A 16,466-nucleotide genomic window follows, 5' to 3' on the forward strand; every position below is an offset into this window, starting at 1 on the left:
GTCACAAACTGACACCAAGCAGTTTTTTTTTTTCTGATTACTGCATGGTGTCAGTTTGTGACAGTTACAGTGTTGGGACAGTTACTGTTAGCCCTCTTTAGGTCTAGGGTACCCCCCTAACCCCCCTAATAAAGTTTTAACCCCTTGATCACCCCCCGTCACCAGTGTCGCTAAGCGATCATTTTTCTGATCGCTGTATTAGTGTCGCTGGTGACGCTAGTTAGGGAGGTAAATATTTAGGTTCGCCGTCAGCGTTTTATAGCGTCAGGGACCCCCATATACTACCGAATAAATGTTTTAACCCCTTGATTGCCCCCTAGTTAACCCTTTCACCGCTGATCACCGTATAACTGTTACGGGTGACGCTGGTTAGTTCATTTATTTTTTATAGTGTCAGGGCACCCGCCGTTTATTACTGAATAAAGGTTTAGCCCCCTGATCGCCCGGCGGTGATATGCGTCGCCCCAGGCAGCGTCAGATTAGCCCCAGTACTGCTAACTACCACGCACACAGCATACGCCTCCCTTAGTGGTATAGTATCTTAACGGATCAATATCTGATCCGATCAGATCTATACTAGCGTCCCCAGCAGTTTAGGGTTCCCAAAAACGCAGTGTTAGCGGAATCAGCCCAGATACCTGCTAGCACCTGCGTTTTGCCCCTCCGCCCAGCCCACCCAAGTGCAGTATCGATCGATCACTGTCACTTACAAAACACTAAACGCATAACTGCAGCATTCGCAGAGTCAGGCCTGATCCCTGCGATCGCTAACAGTTTTTTTGGTAGTATTTTGGTGAACTGGCAAGCACCAGCCCCAGGCAGCGTCAGGTTAGCGCCAGTAGTGCTAACACCCACGCACGCACCGTACACCTCCCTTAGTGGTATAGTATCTGAACGCATCAATATCTGATCCGATCAGATCTATACTAGAGTCCCCAGCAGTTTAGGGTTCCCAAAAACGCAGTGTTAGTGGGATCAGCCCAGATACCGCCTAGCACCTGCGTTTTGCCCCTCCGCCCGGCCCAGCCCAGCCCACCCAAGTGCAGTATCGAGCGATCACTGTCACTTACAAAAGACTAAACACATAACTGCAGCGTTCGCAGAGTCAGGCCTGATCCCTGCGATCGCTAACAGTTTTTTTGGTAGCGTTTTGGTGAACTGGCAAGCGCCAGCGGCCTAGTACACCCCGGTCGTAGTCAAACCAGCACTGCAGTAACACTTGGTGACGTGGCGAGTCCCATAAGTGCAGTTCAAGCTGGTGAGGTGGCAAGCACAAGTAGTGTCCCGCTGCCACCAAAAAGACAAACACAGGCCCGTCGTGCCCATAGTGCCCTTCCTGCTGCATTCGCCAATCCTAATTGGGAACCCACCGCTTCTGCAGCGCCCGTACTTCCCCCATTCACATCCCCAACCAAATGCAGTCGGCTGCATGAGAGGCATTTATATGTGCTCCCGAGTACCCCTACCCAATGAACCCCCCCAAAAAAAATGTTGTGTCTGCAGCAAGCGCGGATATAGGCGTGACACCCGCTATTATTGTCCCTCCTGTCCTGACAATCCTGGTCTTTGCATTGGTGAATGTTTTGAATGCTACCATTCACTAGTTGAGTATTAACGTAGGGTACAGCATTCCACAGACTAGGCACACTTTCACAGGGTCTCCCAAGATGCCATCGCATTTTGAGAGACCCGAACCTGGAACCGGTTACAGTTATAAAAGTTAGTTACAAAAAAAGTGTAAAATATATATATATATATATATATATATATATATATATATATATATATATATATAAAATTAAAAAAAATAGTTGTCGTTTTATTGTTCTCTCTCTCTCTATTCTCTCTATTGTTCTGCTCTTTTTTACTGTATTCTATTCTGCAATGTTTTATTGTTATTATTTTTTATCATGTTTGCTTTACTTTACCGTTTACTGTGCTTTATTGTTAACCATTTTTTTGTCTTCAGGTACGCCATTCACAACTTTGAGTGGTTATACCAGAATGATGCCTGCAGGTTTAGGTATCATCTTGGTATCATTCTTTTCAGCCAGCGGTCGGCTTTCATGTAAAAGCAATCCTAGCGGCTAATTAGCCTCTAGACTGCTTTTACAAGCCGTGGGAGGGAATGCCCCCCCCCACCGTCTTCCGTGTTTTTCTCTTGCTCTCCTGTCTCAACAGGGAACCTGAAAATGCAGCCGGTGATTCAGCCAGCTGACCATAGAGCTGATCAGAGACCAGAGTGGCTCCAAACATCTCTATGGCCTAAGAAACCGGAAGCTACGAGCATTTTATGACTTAGATTTTGCCGGATGTAAATAGCGCCATTGGGAAATTGGGGAAGCATTTTATCACCGATCTTGGTTTGGTCAGATGCTTTGAGGGCAGAGGAGAGATCTAGGGTCTAATAGACCCCAATTTTTTCAAAAAAAGAGTACCTGTCACTACCTATTGCTATCATAGGGGATATTTACATTCCCCGACATAACAATAAAAATGATTAAAAAAAAAAAAATGAAAGGAACAGTTTAAAAATAAGATAAAAAAGCAAAAAAATAATAAAGAAAAAAAAAAAAAAAAGCACCCGTGTCGCCCCCTGCTCTCGCGCTAAGGCGAACGCAAGCGGCGGTCTGTCGTCAAACGTAAACAGCTATTGCACCATGCATGTGAGGTATCACCGCGAAGGTCAGATCGAGGGCAGTAATTTTTGCAGTAGACCTCCTCTGTAAATCTAAAGTGGTAACCTGTAAAGGCTTTTAAAGGCTTTTAAAAATGTATTTATTTTATTGCCACTGCACGTTTGCGCGCAATTGTAAAGCATGTCATGTTTGGTATCCATGTACTCGGCCTAAGATCATCTTTTTTATTTCATCAAACATTTGGGCAATATAGTGTGTTTTAGTAAATTAAAATTTAAAAAAGTGTGTTTTTTCCCCAAAAAATGCGTTTGAAAAATCGCTGCGCAAATACTGTGTGAAAAAAAAAAAATGAAACACCCACCATTTTAATCTGTAGGGCATTTGCTTTAAAAAAATATATAATGTTTGGGGGTTCAAAGTAATTTTCTTGCAAAAAAAAAAAACTTTTTCATGTAAACAATAAGTGTCAGAAAGGGCTTTGTCTTCAAGTGGTTAGAAGAGTGGGTGATGTGTGACATAAGCTTCTAAATGTTGTGCATAAAATGCCAGGACAGTTCAAAACCCCCCCCAAATGACCCCATTTTGGAAAGTAGACACCCCCAGCTATTTGCTGAGAGGCATGTCGAGTCCATGGAATATTTTATGTTGCGACACAAGTTGCGGGAAAGAGACAAATTTTTTTTTTTTTGCACAAAATTGTCACTAAATGATATATTGCTCAAACATGCCATGGGAATATGTGAAATTACACCCCAAAATACATTCTGCTGCTTCTCCTGAGTATGGGGATACCACATGTGTGAGACTTTTTGGGAGCCTAGCCGCGTACGGGACCCCGAAAACCAAGCACCGCCTTCAGGCTTTCTAAGGGCGGAAATTTTTGATTTCTCTCTTGACTGCCTATCACAGTTTCGGAGGCCATGGAATGCCCAGGTGGCACAAAACCCCCCAAATGACCCCATTTTGGAAAGTAGACACCCAAAGCTATTTGCTGAGAGGTATAATGAGTATTTTGCAGACCTCACTTTTTGTCACAAAGTTTTGAAAATTGAAAAAAGAAAAAAAAAAAGTTTTTTTCTTGTCTTTCTTCATTTTCAAAAACAAATGAGAGCTGCAAAATACTCACCATGCCTCTCAGCAAATAGCTTGGGGTGTCTACTTTCCAAAATGGGGTCATTTGGGGGGGGTTTGTGCCACCTGGGCATTCCATGGCCTCCGAAACTGTGATAGGCAGTGAAGAGTGAAATCAAAAATTTTCACCCTTAGAAATCCTGAAGGCGGTGATTGGTTTTCGGGGTCCCGTGCACGGCTAGGCTCCCAAAAAGTCCCACACATGTGGTATCCCCGTACTCAGGAGAAGTAGCTAAATGTATTTTGGGGTGCAATTCCACATATGCCCATGGCCTGTGTGAGCAATATATCATTTAGTGACAACTTTAGGTTGTTTAACTTTGATTTAATTCTGTGCTGCATTATTTTGCTAAATCTTCCTCAAGATGTTGTGACTAATGTTTAAATCCTTAATAGATGTCTGTTTGTGGGCGCAGTCCTTTTAACTCCTGTTAATTTCCTCTGCAAAATGGTCAGATCTCAAAACCATATTCTGTTAGTGTCTCAAATTAACGTGTTTTTTGCTTTCCTTCCTTTTTTCCAAGTCCTGTTTTGTTGACCAATAAAATTTGTAGCATATTTTTGTTTTATGTGTTTTGTTAATTTTCATGTAACAATTTCCCAGCTGCAGCTTTAACAATGCTGATTGGCATGGCAAAACAAAAAAAGTGCATTTCGTCGCTCTGACGTCATCTGGAGTGCTCCAGATGACGCCAGAGTGACGAAACGCGTAGGGCGGGGTCAGTACACCGGTCTTTGTGTCAGCAACAAATGCTTTTTGTATCTTACTGAATGTGAGTACCCTTTTCATGTTTTAAACAATAAATTGGTTGAAGCAATATCACACTATTGGCACCTTTTTTCTCCTATACCTTATATGACATTTGGGACAAGATTGGCAACTACTAATACACCAGGAACATCCAGCCCTCAGATTGCTGCACAGTGGCAGATACTGTGAATGCTCCACACCCCAAGAGGGGGGGGGGTAATTCTGGTGAGTGCGGCCACAATAAGAGCACAGAAAGAGCACGCATGCTGTGATCACTTTTATAAAACGGACTATATTGTTTTTCACCAGCACAATAGCACCTTATTATTTTTTGGATACCATAAGAACTTTATATTGGCAATATTATAATCTCTATTTACAGTTTTATATTTAGATTTGCAATATAACCCATAAAAGTTTGCACTAAAGCACTTTAATCAGAATGGAACCATGTAATGTTTTATAGTAACTTTTAGTGGGAATTTATTGATTTTAGTATACCAGCACAGGAAATTACTTTGTTTACAACAGTTTGATAATGTATTATATGTGCATTTTTTTGGTTAATTGCACCAACACTTACACATTCAGTAATTTATTTATTCAGCTGAAAGTTTTTCAACACGGGGATTAAACGGCGCCATATCTACTTTACAGTAGGTATTGGAGCAAGACAAAATTCTGGGCAAGGGGTCACTGCAAGATGGGTATAAGCATGCACGTGCAAACAAGTGGTGCGTGCACACGTATATGCCTGGCATTGGCGTCAAACAGCCTATTAAGGCTGGATTGTAACATGAACAGATTGCTGAGTGGTCTTCAACTAGTTCCTGATGTACCTGTGCCCTGACCTACTATATTTGCCTTCCCGTGCTTGACCCAGCTTGCCTCTGACAGATCTTTGGATTCCTGCCTACCTGTATAGGCTTGTACTCTGACTCCGCTTCTTCCTTACGTTTCTGCATTTCGCTGCCTGAGCTGTGAACTGACCCTAACTTATATCCTGATGCTTCCTTTGCCTAATGTTCCTGTACCTTGCTGCCTGGCTGTTCATGACCTTTTGGCTTGTGTCCTGGCTTTGCTCCTGTCCACTGATCAAGTGTCACTGTGTACTGGTCTCTGGTCCCTGTCCGGTGATTCATGGTCATCCAGATCTTTCAACCAACAGTTGCCACTGCCTGCTACATTGGCCTTTGTGATACTCTGTGTCCTGTCCCCACTACCAGGGGTGTTTGACAAGAGGTGCAGGAGAAGCCCCCCATTATTTAGCTCGATCTTCATCAGGTGCGTGACAAGCTGGTAATGGTGGCAGGTCTAATTCTAGTCTATAGTATCAGCGGCAGAGGTTTTGTAGTCATTGGTAATCCAAGACTGGTTCATTTTAATAAAAGTGGTCGACTGTCAGGGGATAGGTGGATTCTCCTCTTTGTAAAAAAAAACTACTGCTGTGCTGAAGGCCTTCTTGTTCCAGGGCAATCCACAAGCTGCAGCGCATACTGTGCAAGCTCCAGCCCATGATTCAGCCTGGACACCCAATAGTATATAGGGTCTACGTATCTGAAAGTGCCTACATCAGCCCTGGACCCGATGTAGTCAGCAATCATGTGATTAAGGCACTGCCCGAAACCAGGCCTGTCTGCTGTAGTTTGAAAAACCATACAAAGCAATGCTGAAGCAGCTGCTGCCATTGTTGCTTGTTTTTTCAGGGATCAAAGGATCAGAGGCATGTTAGTTATCAGAAGGGATCCTGCCACCATCAGGAAATGCAGCAAAGAAGTTCTTAAAGCCCAATTCTGAGAATTTTTAAAAATACACCCTTGCAATGTGCTTGCTTTGCAAGTATTAAATGCTTGTTATATCTAGGGATCAAAGAACAGGTTGTAGTACATACCTTACATTCCCACTCTGGCCGGCTCTGACGCCTGGAGGTGTCACAGTTGAGGCAGCTAATATTGGAGCTGTAGTTCTGCTAGGCAAGCTATAACCACCCAAAGCACCACAAACCCTTCTGGCCTGACGAAAGACTCACTGAAAGCTAGGGCACTTCATGATGATCCAATGAACCACTAGGACATGTGCCAGGCAAGGTACATGTGCTTTTTTTCCAGGCAAGGGGCATCCATAAGTTTAGTGCTGTTGTCACACATGACTTTGCCTGGATATAGATGGTGTGTGGGGTCAGCCACCTTTCAGCCTAGAGAGCTGCCAGCAGCTCTAAATCAGAATTGCTCCTGTCCCCAGCATGGCAGCATTTAGCCTGGAATATTGCATATGCTCTGGGGTTCTTAGGGGAAGGCTGCTGGTTCCAAGGAGTCAGAGGATGAAGTAAGTGAGGAGGATGGGATAGAGATGCTTGTACTGTCACCATCGGACAAAATGTGTGGCACCACCACCTACTCCGGTGTTCTGCTCAGTCCTGCATTCTTCCCAGCCACCATATGTTTGACCCAGTATGCTATGAATGATATGAAGCATCCCTGCCCATACTAATTGAACCACATCTCCATTGTCATGTGTACATGTGTACAATGTCAGTCCAGCAACACACACATTACATTCCACATGCTGGTCGAGGGCAGGGATCTCCTTCTGGACAAATCAGTAGCAAATAGTTACCTTTAATGGTGGTGTAGCACAGTCCCTAATATTATAGACTCATATGCCCTGGGATGAATGCTGCTGGAGACAGTGGGGTGGGTGTAGGAGGATTCTGCAGAAGTTTAAACCTTTGCTTGACCCTCCTCATTGTGGTCCCATGACCATCTTTCATGGAAGGCTTGTCTGAGAATTTATCAAAATTTGAGCCCAAGAACTTGTGAGTAGACTGGAAGCCAAGCTTGGTGGGTCTTGATGGGTAAGATGCAGGGGTGGAGAAATGAAAGGAACATTTTGAAGACTTTGTAGTCTGTTTCTTAGGCTTCTTCTGCTGAAGAAGTTAGCTGCTCTTGCCACCAGTAGGCATCCCTGATAATGGAATCAAAAGTAGATGTGAAGATGTTGTCCTTCAAAGGCCATGCTAACCAGATTCTTCCTCTTAGAAGCAAGTTCTGCAGTCTTTAGCCAAGTTGTTTTATGTATGTGTAATGACATGACACCCATGTGATGAGCCGGGAAGCTTCACGCAAACCGCCAAAATTACAGCTACAGCCATTTTCTCCACACATTGTATAAACATGGTATCAACAGCAACACTGGTAACATCTCTAAAGCTGGCCCATACACAGAACTAATTTTGCCAGTTCCTGATGAACCAGTTGTAGTTTGCTCAGTGGATGGCCCTATCAACACTCTCCTACCCAACATCCTTCTATCTATACATGGAAAAATGCAGATACAGCCACTGTATGAGTATTCTGACAACCACAGATGTCACACTACAATAGCTGACACTAGATTTGTCCATCCGCTCCGAATAGGTGTTGAAGAAATTGATAGATTTGTCCTATTCAGTTGTTGTGGCTGAATGAGAGAAATTTTACAGTGTATGACCAGCTTTATGCCGCGTACACACGATCACACATTCCGTCAACAAAATCCATGCTTTTTTTTCCGACAGATGTTGGCTCAAACTTGTCTTGCATACATACGGTCACACAAATCTTGTCGGAAATTCTGAACATCAAGAACGTGGTGATGTACAGCACGTACGACGAGCCAAGAAAAATTAAGTTCAATAGCCAGTGCGGCTCTTCTGCTTGATTCCGAACATGCGTTGAATTTTGTGGTTCGGAATTGTGTACACACGATCGGAATTTCCAACAACAGATTTTGTTGTCGGAAAATTTGAGATCCAGATCTCAAATTTTGTTTGTTGGAAATTCCGACGGAAAATGTCCAATGGAGCCTACACAAGGTCGGAGTTTCCGACAACAAGCTCCCATCGAACATTTCCCGTTGGAAAATCTGACCGCATGTACTGTATGATGGTTAGACAACTGGGCTCAAAGTATGTGGCAAGCCCTCAGGTTCTCACAAAATAATTCTTTTTTTTACTATTTGGTGACAATTGTTGCGCAACTTTTTTTGGTTTAGTAAAGATTGTGAAATTAGGATTGTAAAAGATTTTCTGGAACACTGAATGGAAAAGAACTCTGCCATCTCCTGCTTAAGCCTTGTGTGTCCTGTGGTCTCTGAGTGCAGAAACTTTCCATATCAGCCATCAGCCATACAGGCAGTAAATTCCTCTCTACTGTAGTTTAAAAGGAGGAATGGGAAGTACACGAGGAGGTAAGGAAAAATGTTGAGGTGTGAAGACAAAGTTTTGAGAGGAACCCTGAACAACCCCACATGGCCCTGTGCATGGTGGGTGCTAGGCAGCTCCCATGTCTTATTTCCCATTTGTCCGACATATGTCATGAGGGTCAGGGGAAGGGGCAAAGCCTCAGACTCACCACATCGGGAAAAGGCACCTTCACAGGGGATGTAGCACCAGGTTGAACTACTGGGACTCGGATCACCACTGCTCTGGACCTGTAGAACACTCTGAGTCCAGTTCTAGAGTCAGCTTTTATAGGCTCACCCTACATCTCCCCTGTGGCAGGGTCTGATCTGATCTCTTAGCAGAGGGCAAGGATGTCGATCACCTGAGGACATTAGCAAAAAAATTGAGGATTGCTGGGAGCAGTTATATAAGCAGTCCTAACAACATTGTTTGCCAGTGACCTCACCTGAAGGTGGCAGCATATAACCCATAGTCAATTCTTAACCGCTTCACTGTCATCGATGTAAGGAATACAGCTGGCCAGCCCAGCATCACTTATGTTGGCTGCATTCTTGCTTTTGCAATAAGCTCATGGTCGCTTCAGCAACCTTCAACTTTTCAACTTATACCAGAAGTGATCCCCACACTTTGGTGAGTAGAATAGTAGTTGATTACAACTATTTATTCAAAAAGTGGGCACCCCTCGATCCCTGCAGTTAGTGCCATTCCTTCTTCCTGGGTTGTAGTGTCCTCTCCCCTCAGTGGCTCTCTGCTACCTCTTCTGATCTTCTGTGGGCTTTTATCCCCCTCTGTCCTCCGAACCCCCCATGTCCACCAATTCCTCTTCCTCCATGTGCTTCAAGGGGCATATATATATGCAGCTGTGGGATGAGGAAGGTCTACGCTGCTTATGATTGGCTGTCTGCAGTGCACCAGCACTGAGGCTCATTCAGGCTAGCATTTCGGGGTGGTAAAACCCATCAGTTGAGCCATGGTTTTACTGGCCCTGAACTTCTCCCTGTTAACTGCAGAGGCACCAATCAGAGATGCAGGCATGCCACAGCCATGAAGCAAAGCTGGCATTTCTTAATGCATTCGGCAGATACCACCACTAACCTAACATGACCCATTCATAGATTTCATACGATCCAGTTTCCATCAAATGATTCCGATTGCAGCTTCAAGGTCGGTCATGCCCAGAGCAACCCTTCCCCCGGACTCTGCAGTAGATAGGGACACTCTGCAACCACCCCATATCCATGTGCAATGCACATGGTTGCAGGGTGGTGGCGCTGCATTTGATCTGAGTATGGAACACTTTTCGAAGGAGTGTCAGTCCCTGCCCCTAGTGTGAATGATCCCTAAAGCTGGCCATACATGGATGGAAATTCAGCCGGTTTGGCGGGGATCGGCTCAATGTCATTCAGTGTGCGGCCGTCCCTGCTCAGCAGAAGTCAATCATTAGAACAAATTCTATAGAAGGGGCGTGTTGTGAAATTTTTCTTAACCCCAACTGGCTGCTGCCATTGGTCAGTGTAAGTCGCCTATTTACAGTTCTGTGTTCCTTCAATTCTCACTGGTTTGCAAAAAAAACCCACAAATTACAATTTACAAATATTAGTTATTTATTAGCTCAATACAGGTTCATGTTCTAAAATTAGAAGGAATTTTGTAAGTTATGTTGTATTTGTATCCACTAATAATGATTTTCCCGTATTTTCAGCAAAAATATTATTTTGATTTGTGCAATTATCATGTGACCTAAATCTAAAAATCGAATAAATCAAAAACCTAAAAATCAGTATAAGTGATACAATATTAAGTCAGTAGTTATAAAAGTGATCCCATAGAATTCCATTGGTGATCCATTCTATGGGGACACATTATATTAGGATCCATTATAAAAGTGATATAATATATGATAAAATAATGTAGATACACTTATCAATCATACATGATGACAGAGATATATGATGAAAAAGAATGACACAATCTTCAAACTTATTATATTCTTATTTCTACTACATATTGTAATTAGATAGATAGATAGATAGATAGATAGATAGATAGATAGATAGATAGATAGATAGATAGATAGATAGATAGATAGAGTCTTAAAGGGCCACCTCCATCTGTGCCTCCCATAAGTCATGTTACACTCTGCGCTCTGTCTCAGGTCCAGCACTCTATACAATGTCCCATCTCACTATACATACTGATCATGTACTGGGAGGAGCCATAGGAAATAATACCCCGCCCCCTTCTGTAAGTAATGTAGCTGCCGTACACCCCCTATAGAGTCTCCATGTACATCCACACTCAGAGCCGGAGAAGTGTACACTGTTATATTGTAGTCTATAAATAACAGTAAGTACATCTCTCCAGGTAAACACTGCACCCCCAGATCAGTGCACCCCATCACCTCTTACCACTGAACATAGTCATACTGATTGATCAACCTTTGGCCAGCCCAGAGGCGGGATAAAGAGACTCCACCCACTTTGTTCTTTCAGGGTAAAGTGGGAGGTTCTCTTGAAAACCCTCCAAACCCCCCTATATATTCTCCTTTGCTGTTCCCCAATATGTTGTTGCTCCATCAAAGCCCTTGCTAGGTTCCCAATTTCCCGGGTATGAAGGATCATGTGATTTTCTCTCAGCATACAATCTTCAGGACTAAGCAACCAATCACCAGGCTTGAATACTGTCACATGAGGGAGGGGGAGGGGTGGCATCAATTCTGTGTAAGCTCTGACATATTCCAACATGGAACCTACACAGGGGGGGTGGAATGGAGCATCAGAGGAGAGCAATATTGGGGAATATAAAGGGGTAGGGATGGGCCTTGAGTGTGCAGGTGACAGAGTCTCTTTTAGACCATTTGGGGTTCCAAAGCAATGTGACATACCTGGGTCTCAAAAGAAAAAAATAAAGCCTCATATAGGATCCCTAGGTATTGAGACACATTTGGGGCCCCAGACAGACTCCTTTAGCACCCAAGGCAAAAAAAACAATGAGCTGTGAACTATAGCGGTATAGGTTGCAGGTTCTGACATTTTTGTGCTCCCATCTCACTGAAGTACCCAAGTTGGCCGCCTCTTCTGCAACTCTTTGGCTCGGCCCTGCCACCAGACCCTTGGCAATGTTTGGGGGCCCCAGGTACTGTAATGTTAGATTTTTCAGGCTTCCAGAGAATGTGACATATTTGGGCCCCCAGGGACTGGGACATATTTGGGGAACCCTAGAGAATGTCACATACTTGTGTTCCCAAGCCATATGATATATTTGGGGCCCCTAGGCAATGTGATATTTTTGTGGCCTCCAGACAATGTCATATACAGTATTTGGGCCCCCGGCTTCCCTCGTAGGCTTTCAGAAAGATAAAGTAACAGATTAACCCCGTGTTCTCCTTTTCCCATAATACATCTCTTCTTATTCAGCACAGTAGTGCAGAGTGTGAGACCCGGAGCAACCAATCAGATGGTGTGACTGTTAGCAGCACTGTGATGTATATTGGTGTTCAGCGTGTTCAGGGCCACAGAGGGGGTAGAACCGGCCCTCCTGTATGGGGTCTGGGCAGCTTTATGTTGCAGGCAGTTCAAAAAGCTGCTGATCACAGCTCAGAGCCCCACCATCTCCCCCGCAGTACAGATGACTTCTCCTTCTCTCCCTCGCAGCGGTTGCTACAGGGGGGCCACAGGGGGATCAGTTTCAGAGACTGGTCCCCCACTGCTCTGATCACCCCTCTCCTGTCCACAATCCCCATTCCCCACAGCTCTGATCCCATGGTGGCCCTCTTCTCCCCACAGCTCTGCCAGCTTTTCCTCCTCTCTCCCGATGGCTGTCAGCTGCTGTGGGCACACAGGAGGACCAGTAAATATGTCATATTTATCAGCCCCTTCTTTTTCTGAGTGAACACAGTGAGTGATTGATAACGATCACTTCTGTATTCATTCATAATTGAAGTGTGTTTACTATGCTTCAGTTTGTGAATGAACAGAAAGCCTCTGTACAGAGCACCTCCTGTTCATTCATTCTCTGCAGCTTCAGATGTAGTGAAAGGATTGGAGATCTCTGTCCTCAATCTCTTCTTCTGTCTTAAAAGTGAGACATCAGCAGACTGTTTAGAACCCTAAAATTTCACCAAAGCCCCCCACTGCCTACAGGAATGTTAATTTTTTTTATAAATAAAATTTAAAAAAAAACATAATTAAGGGTTCATTCACACAAGTACTTTGGTCACATGAATAAGTAAGCCGTATTCAGGGCCATACACCTGACCCCACACACCCATCCAGGCTGGGGGGTCCCTGTCAGGTAATGTACGGGGCCCCATGATTTCTAACAGCAGCCCTGATTGTGTTCTCCGGTCTCACCCTCTTTGGCTTCCCGTATATTCTACATATTACCAGCCTAATGTATGCCGTGTCTCTGTAAGGTATTGTCCTCTCTGGTGGGGAAGATGAGGGTGAGACCGGAGAACATGCTGCACAGCAATATACATCTCAGTGCTGATAACAGTGACACCAACACAATTATATTACTGATACATTCTATTAAAGTCTATGCCAAGCAAAGAACTTTTCTTTATAGTTTTGGATGGAGTGAGGGAGGATTAGAATCCCTGTTGGGTTTTTACTGATATCTGGGGATTCCCCTCACTTCCTGTCCTGCTGACAACAATGTACCGAGCAGGAAGTGAGAGGAAATCAGCAACAGGGACCCAGACATACATTTTTAGTAGAATAGGGGAAGACTAGAGCCCCAATCATATTTTATTACAATTGTGGAGAGCTCTCCTCACTTCCTGCTTGGTAAAATCTTGTCACCGGGACAGGAAGTGAGGAGAAATCTCTTTAACGGATATTTGGATAGCAGTAAAAACCTGACAGGGGTTCTAATTCTCCCCCACTCCATCCAAAACTAAGAAAAGAAAACATTATGGGTGGACATACACTTTAATGATACATCACATTTTATTGTCTTAGCAGTAAATCTCTAGATCCCTTCTTCATATATTTCCTCTGAGATTGTTACATTTCTTTTCATCTCTATTTAGTATAGATTGTATGGAATAGGAGGAGGAAAGAGAGGAGAAGTGACCCCATCCTATCCAATCACAGCGACCGCACTGCACCCCGCACAGAGTGACTATTATTCCCTATTCCCCCCCACACATCTTTATATAACCTTTATATACCCATATCCCAGCATGGAGGGGCTCAGTGAAGGTGGTGGTGAAGGTGTGGAGATGTCGGATCCGGTCACACAGATCATAAAAGGAGATCCACCCGGCCTCATAATCCAGATATATCCTGACTCTGTTACTGGAGATTTTGGAGGGAAAGGGGATCTTTTTACTGTCATGTCTCACCCCATACTGATTATTACATCTGATCAAACTCCAGGACTTTTTATTATATCCAATCCCTGACTGCCCTCCTATCCTGTCTATACTGGGGTAACACATCCCAACCATCCATTCATTTGATGCCCCGACATCCACTTCCCAGTAATGTCTCCCTGAGGAGAAACTCCGACTGCTCAACACCTGATACCAATCCTGAAATCTCTCTGGTGTTTCTGGACGATTCTGTTTTCTATCTAACCTGGATACAGTTTTCCTGTCATCTGATATATGGAGAATATTATGAGCTGTGTTTACATCCAGTAATATGTCTGCAGCTCCCTGTATATAGAAGTATACATTTACCCCTCTTATTATATCAGATAATGTGTGTAATGTGTGTGATATCCCATCCACATCCAGACCCCCTCCATCATGGAGGAGTTTCTCATGTCTCTCTCTGTCCTCATTATCTCCATCCTCAGTATCACACAAGTCACCTGTGTCTGATTCCTGTAAGACAGTCAGTGGATCCGTCATGTTACACAGCTCCTCAATGTGACGCATCTTCCTGGACAGCTCCTCCTTCTTTATTTCCAGATCCCGGATGGAGATGGAGATCCGCTCTGCCCTCCCGGAGATTTCCCTCAGGACTCTCTTCTCCAGGTCTTCCAGATGTCTCCTGAGATCTCTAAACAGGGCAGTGACTCTCTCGGTGTCACCAGATGCTTCTTCTTCTACTTTCCTCCTGTGTTCCTGCAGACTCTGGACTCTTTCCTCCGTCTCCTCTCTCTTTATCAGAAGGTTCTGCAGAACATTCCTCAGTGTCTCCTTCTTCTTTTCAGAAGCCTCATCCAGCATCTCCACCTGGTGTCCCCGATGTTCTCCAGCCAAACTACAGGATACACAGACACAGGTCTCATCCTCAGTGCAGTAATACTCCAGGATCTTCTTATGGATGGAGCATTTCCTGCTCTCCATGGACAAGGTGGGGTCACATAAGACGTGTTCTTGGGACTTTTTGTGGACTCTCAGGTGTTTATCACACAGAGAAACCTCACAGTGCAGACAGGATCTAACAGCAGGTACAGGATAGTCCACACAGTGAGTACAGAAGACCCCGGACTCCTCCCGATCTGGCTGAGCAGACAGGAAATTTTCCACTAAGTTACATAGTGTTATGTTCCTGTGCAGTGCAGGCCGATCCTGAAACTTCTCTCTGCAGTCAGGACAGGAATATCCTCCAGACCCCTCCTGTGTATCCAGCACACGATCAATACAGACCCGGCAGAAGTTGTGTCCACATCTCAGGTTTACAGGATCTGTATAAATGTTCAGACAGACGGAACATTCCAGCTCAGCTCTCAGGTTAGCAGACGCCATCGCTGACAGTAGAAGAGAGGAATGAAAGTGAAAATCTGACACCGGAGAAGAATGTAGTTGGGAGGGTCACTTCCTCCTACACAGGGGGAGGCTGATCCAGATCAGTATTTTTTAACCACTTAAGGACCGAGCCTCTTTTTGAGATTTGTTGTTTACAAGTTAAAAACAGTTTTTTTTTGCTAGAAAATTACTTAAACCCCTTTTACACTGGGGGCGGCATTAGCGGTAAAGCTCCGCTATTGTTAGCAGTGCTTTACCATCGGTATTCGGCCACTAGCGGGACAGTTTTACCCCCCCCGCTAGTGGGCGAGAAAGGGTTAAAAATCACCGCAAAGCGCCTCTGCCCATTGACTTCAGTGGGCAGGAGCGGTATACACACCGCTCCGAAGATGCTGCTAGCAGGACTTTTTTCCCGTCCTGCTAGCGCACTTTTCCATTATGATAGCCCTCGGGGCTTTCACACTAGAGAGACAGCAGCGGCTGTTTCGGGTCGGTTTGCAGGCGCTATTTTTAGCACAATAGCGCCTGCAAACAGCCCCAGTGTGAAAGGGGCCTTAAACAAAAACCAAAACTTTATACATTTTTTTCTAACACCCTAGAGAATAAAATGGCGGTTGTTGCAATACTTTCTGCCACACCGTATTTGCACAGTGGTCTTACAAGCGCACATTTTTAGGAAAAAATACACTTTTTTGAATAAAAGAATAAGACAACAGTAAAGTTAGTGTGTAACATGAACAATCGGCGCTACCCCCAAACAAATAAAGTGCCAAAAAATTGTTGCTAAATAACTTTGAAATAAAAAATAACGTGACTAAAGGTGCTGCAACCTAATAAACCCTAAACATAAGGTTTTGACATTTACTCAACAGTAAAGTTAGCCCAATTTTTTTTTATAATGTGAAATATAATGTTACGCCGAATAAATTGATACCCAACATGTCACGCTTCAAAATTGCGCCTGCTCGTGGAATGGCGACAAACTTTTACCCTTAAAAATCTCCATAGGCAAAGTTA

General features: G+C 44.2%; 1 protein-coding gene across 1 annotated transcript in view; it reads right to left on the reverse strand.

Annotated features, from left to right (window-relative positions):
* LOC141134356 (uncharacterized) overlaps positions 1-15,453 on the reverse strand; it is a 51,782-nt gene extending 36,329 nt beyond the window's left edge. The window contains 1 exon segment of the mRNA XM_073623924.1: positions 13,852-15,453. Within this exon segment, the coding sequence (XP_073480025.1) occupies positions 13,852-15,449 (1,598 nt within the window). The 5' untranslated portion in view covers positions 15,450-15,453.
* Positions 15,454-16,466: the final 1,013 nt, after the last annotated feature.

Source organism: Aquarana catesbeiana, linkage group LG03 (genome assembly GCF_042186555.1).
Source record: "Aquarana catesbeiana isolate 2022-GZ linkage group LG03, ASM4218655v1, whole genome shotgun sequence".
Classification (NCBI taxonomy): Eukaryota; Metazoa; Chordata; class Amphibia; order Anura; family Ranidae; genus Aquarana; species Aquarana catesbeiana.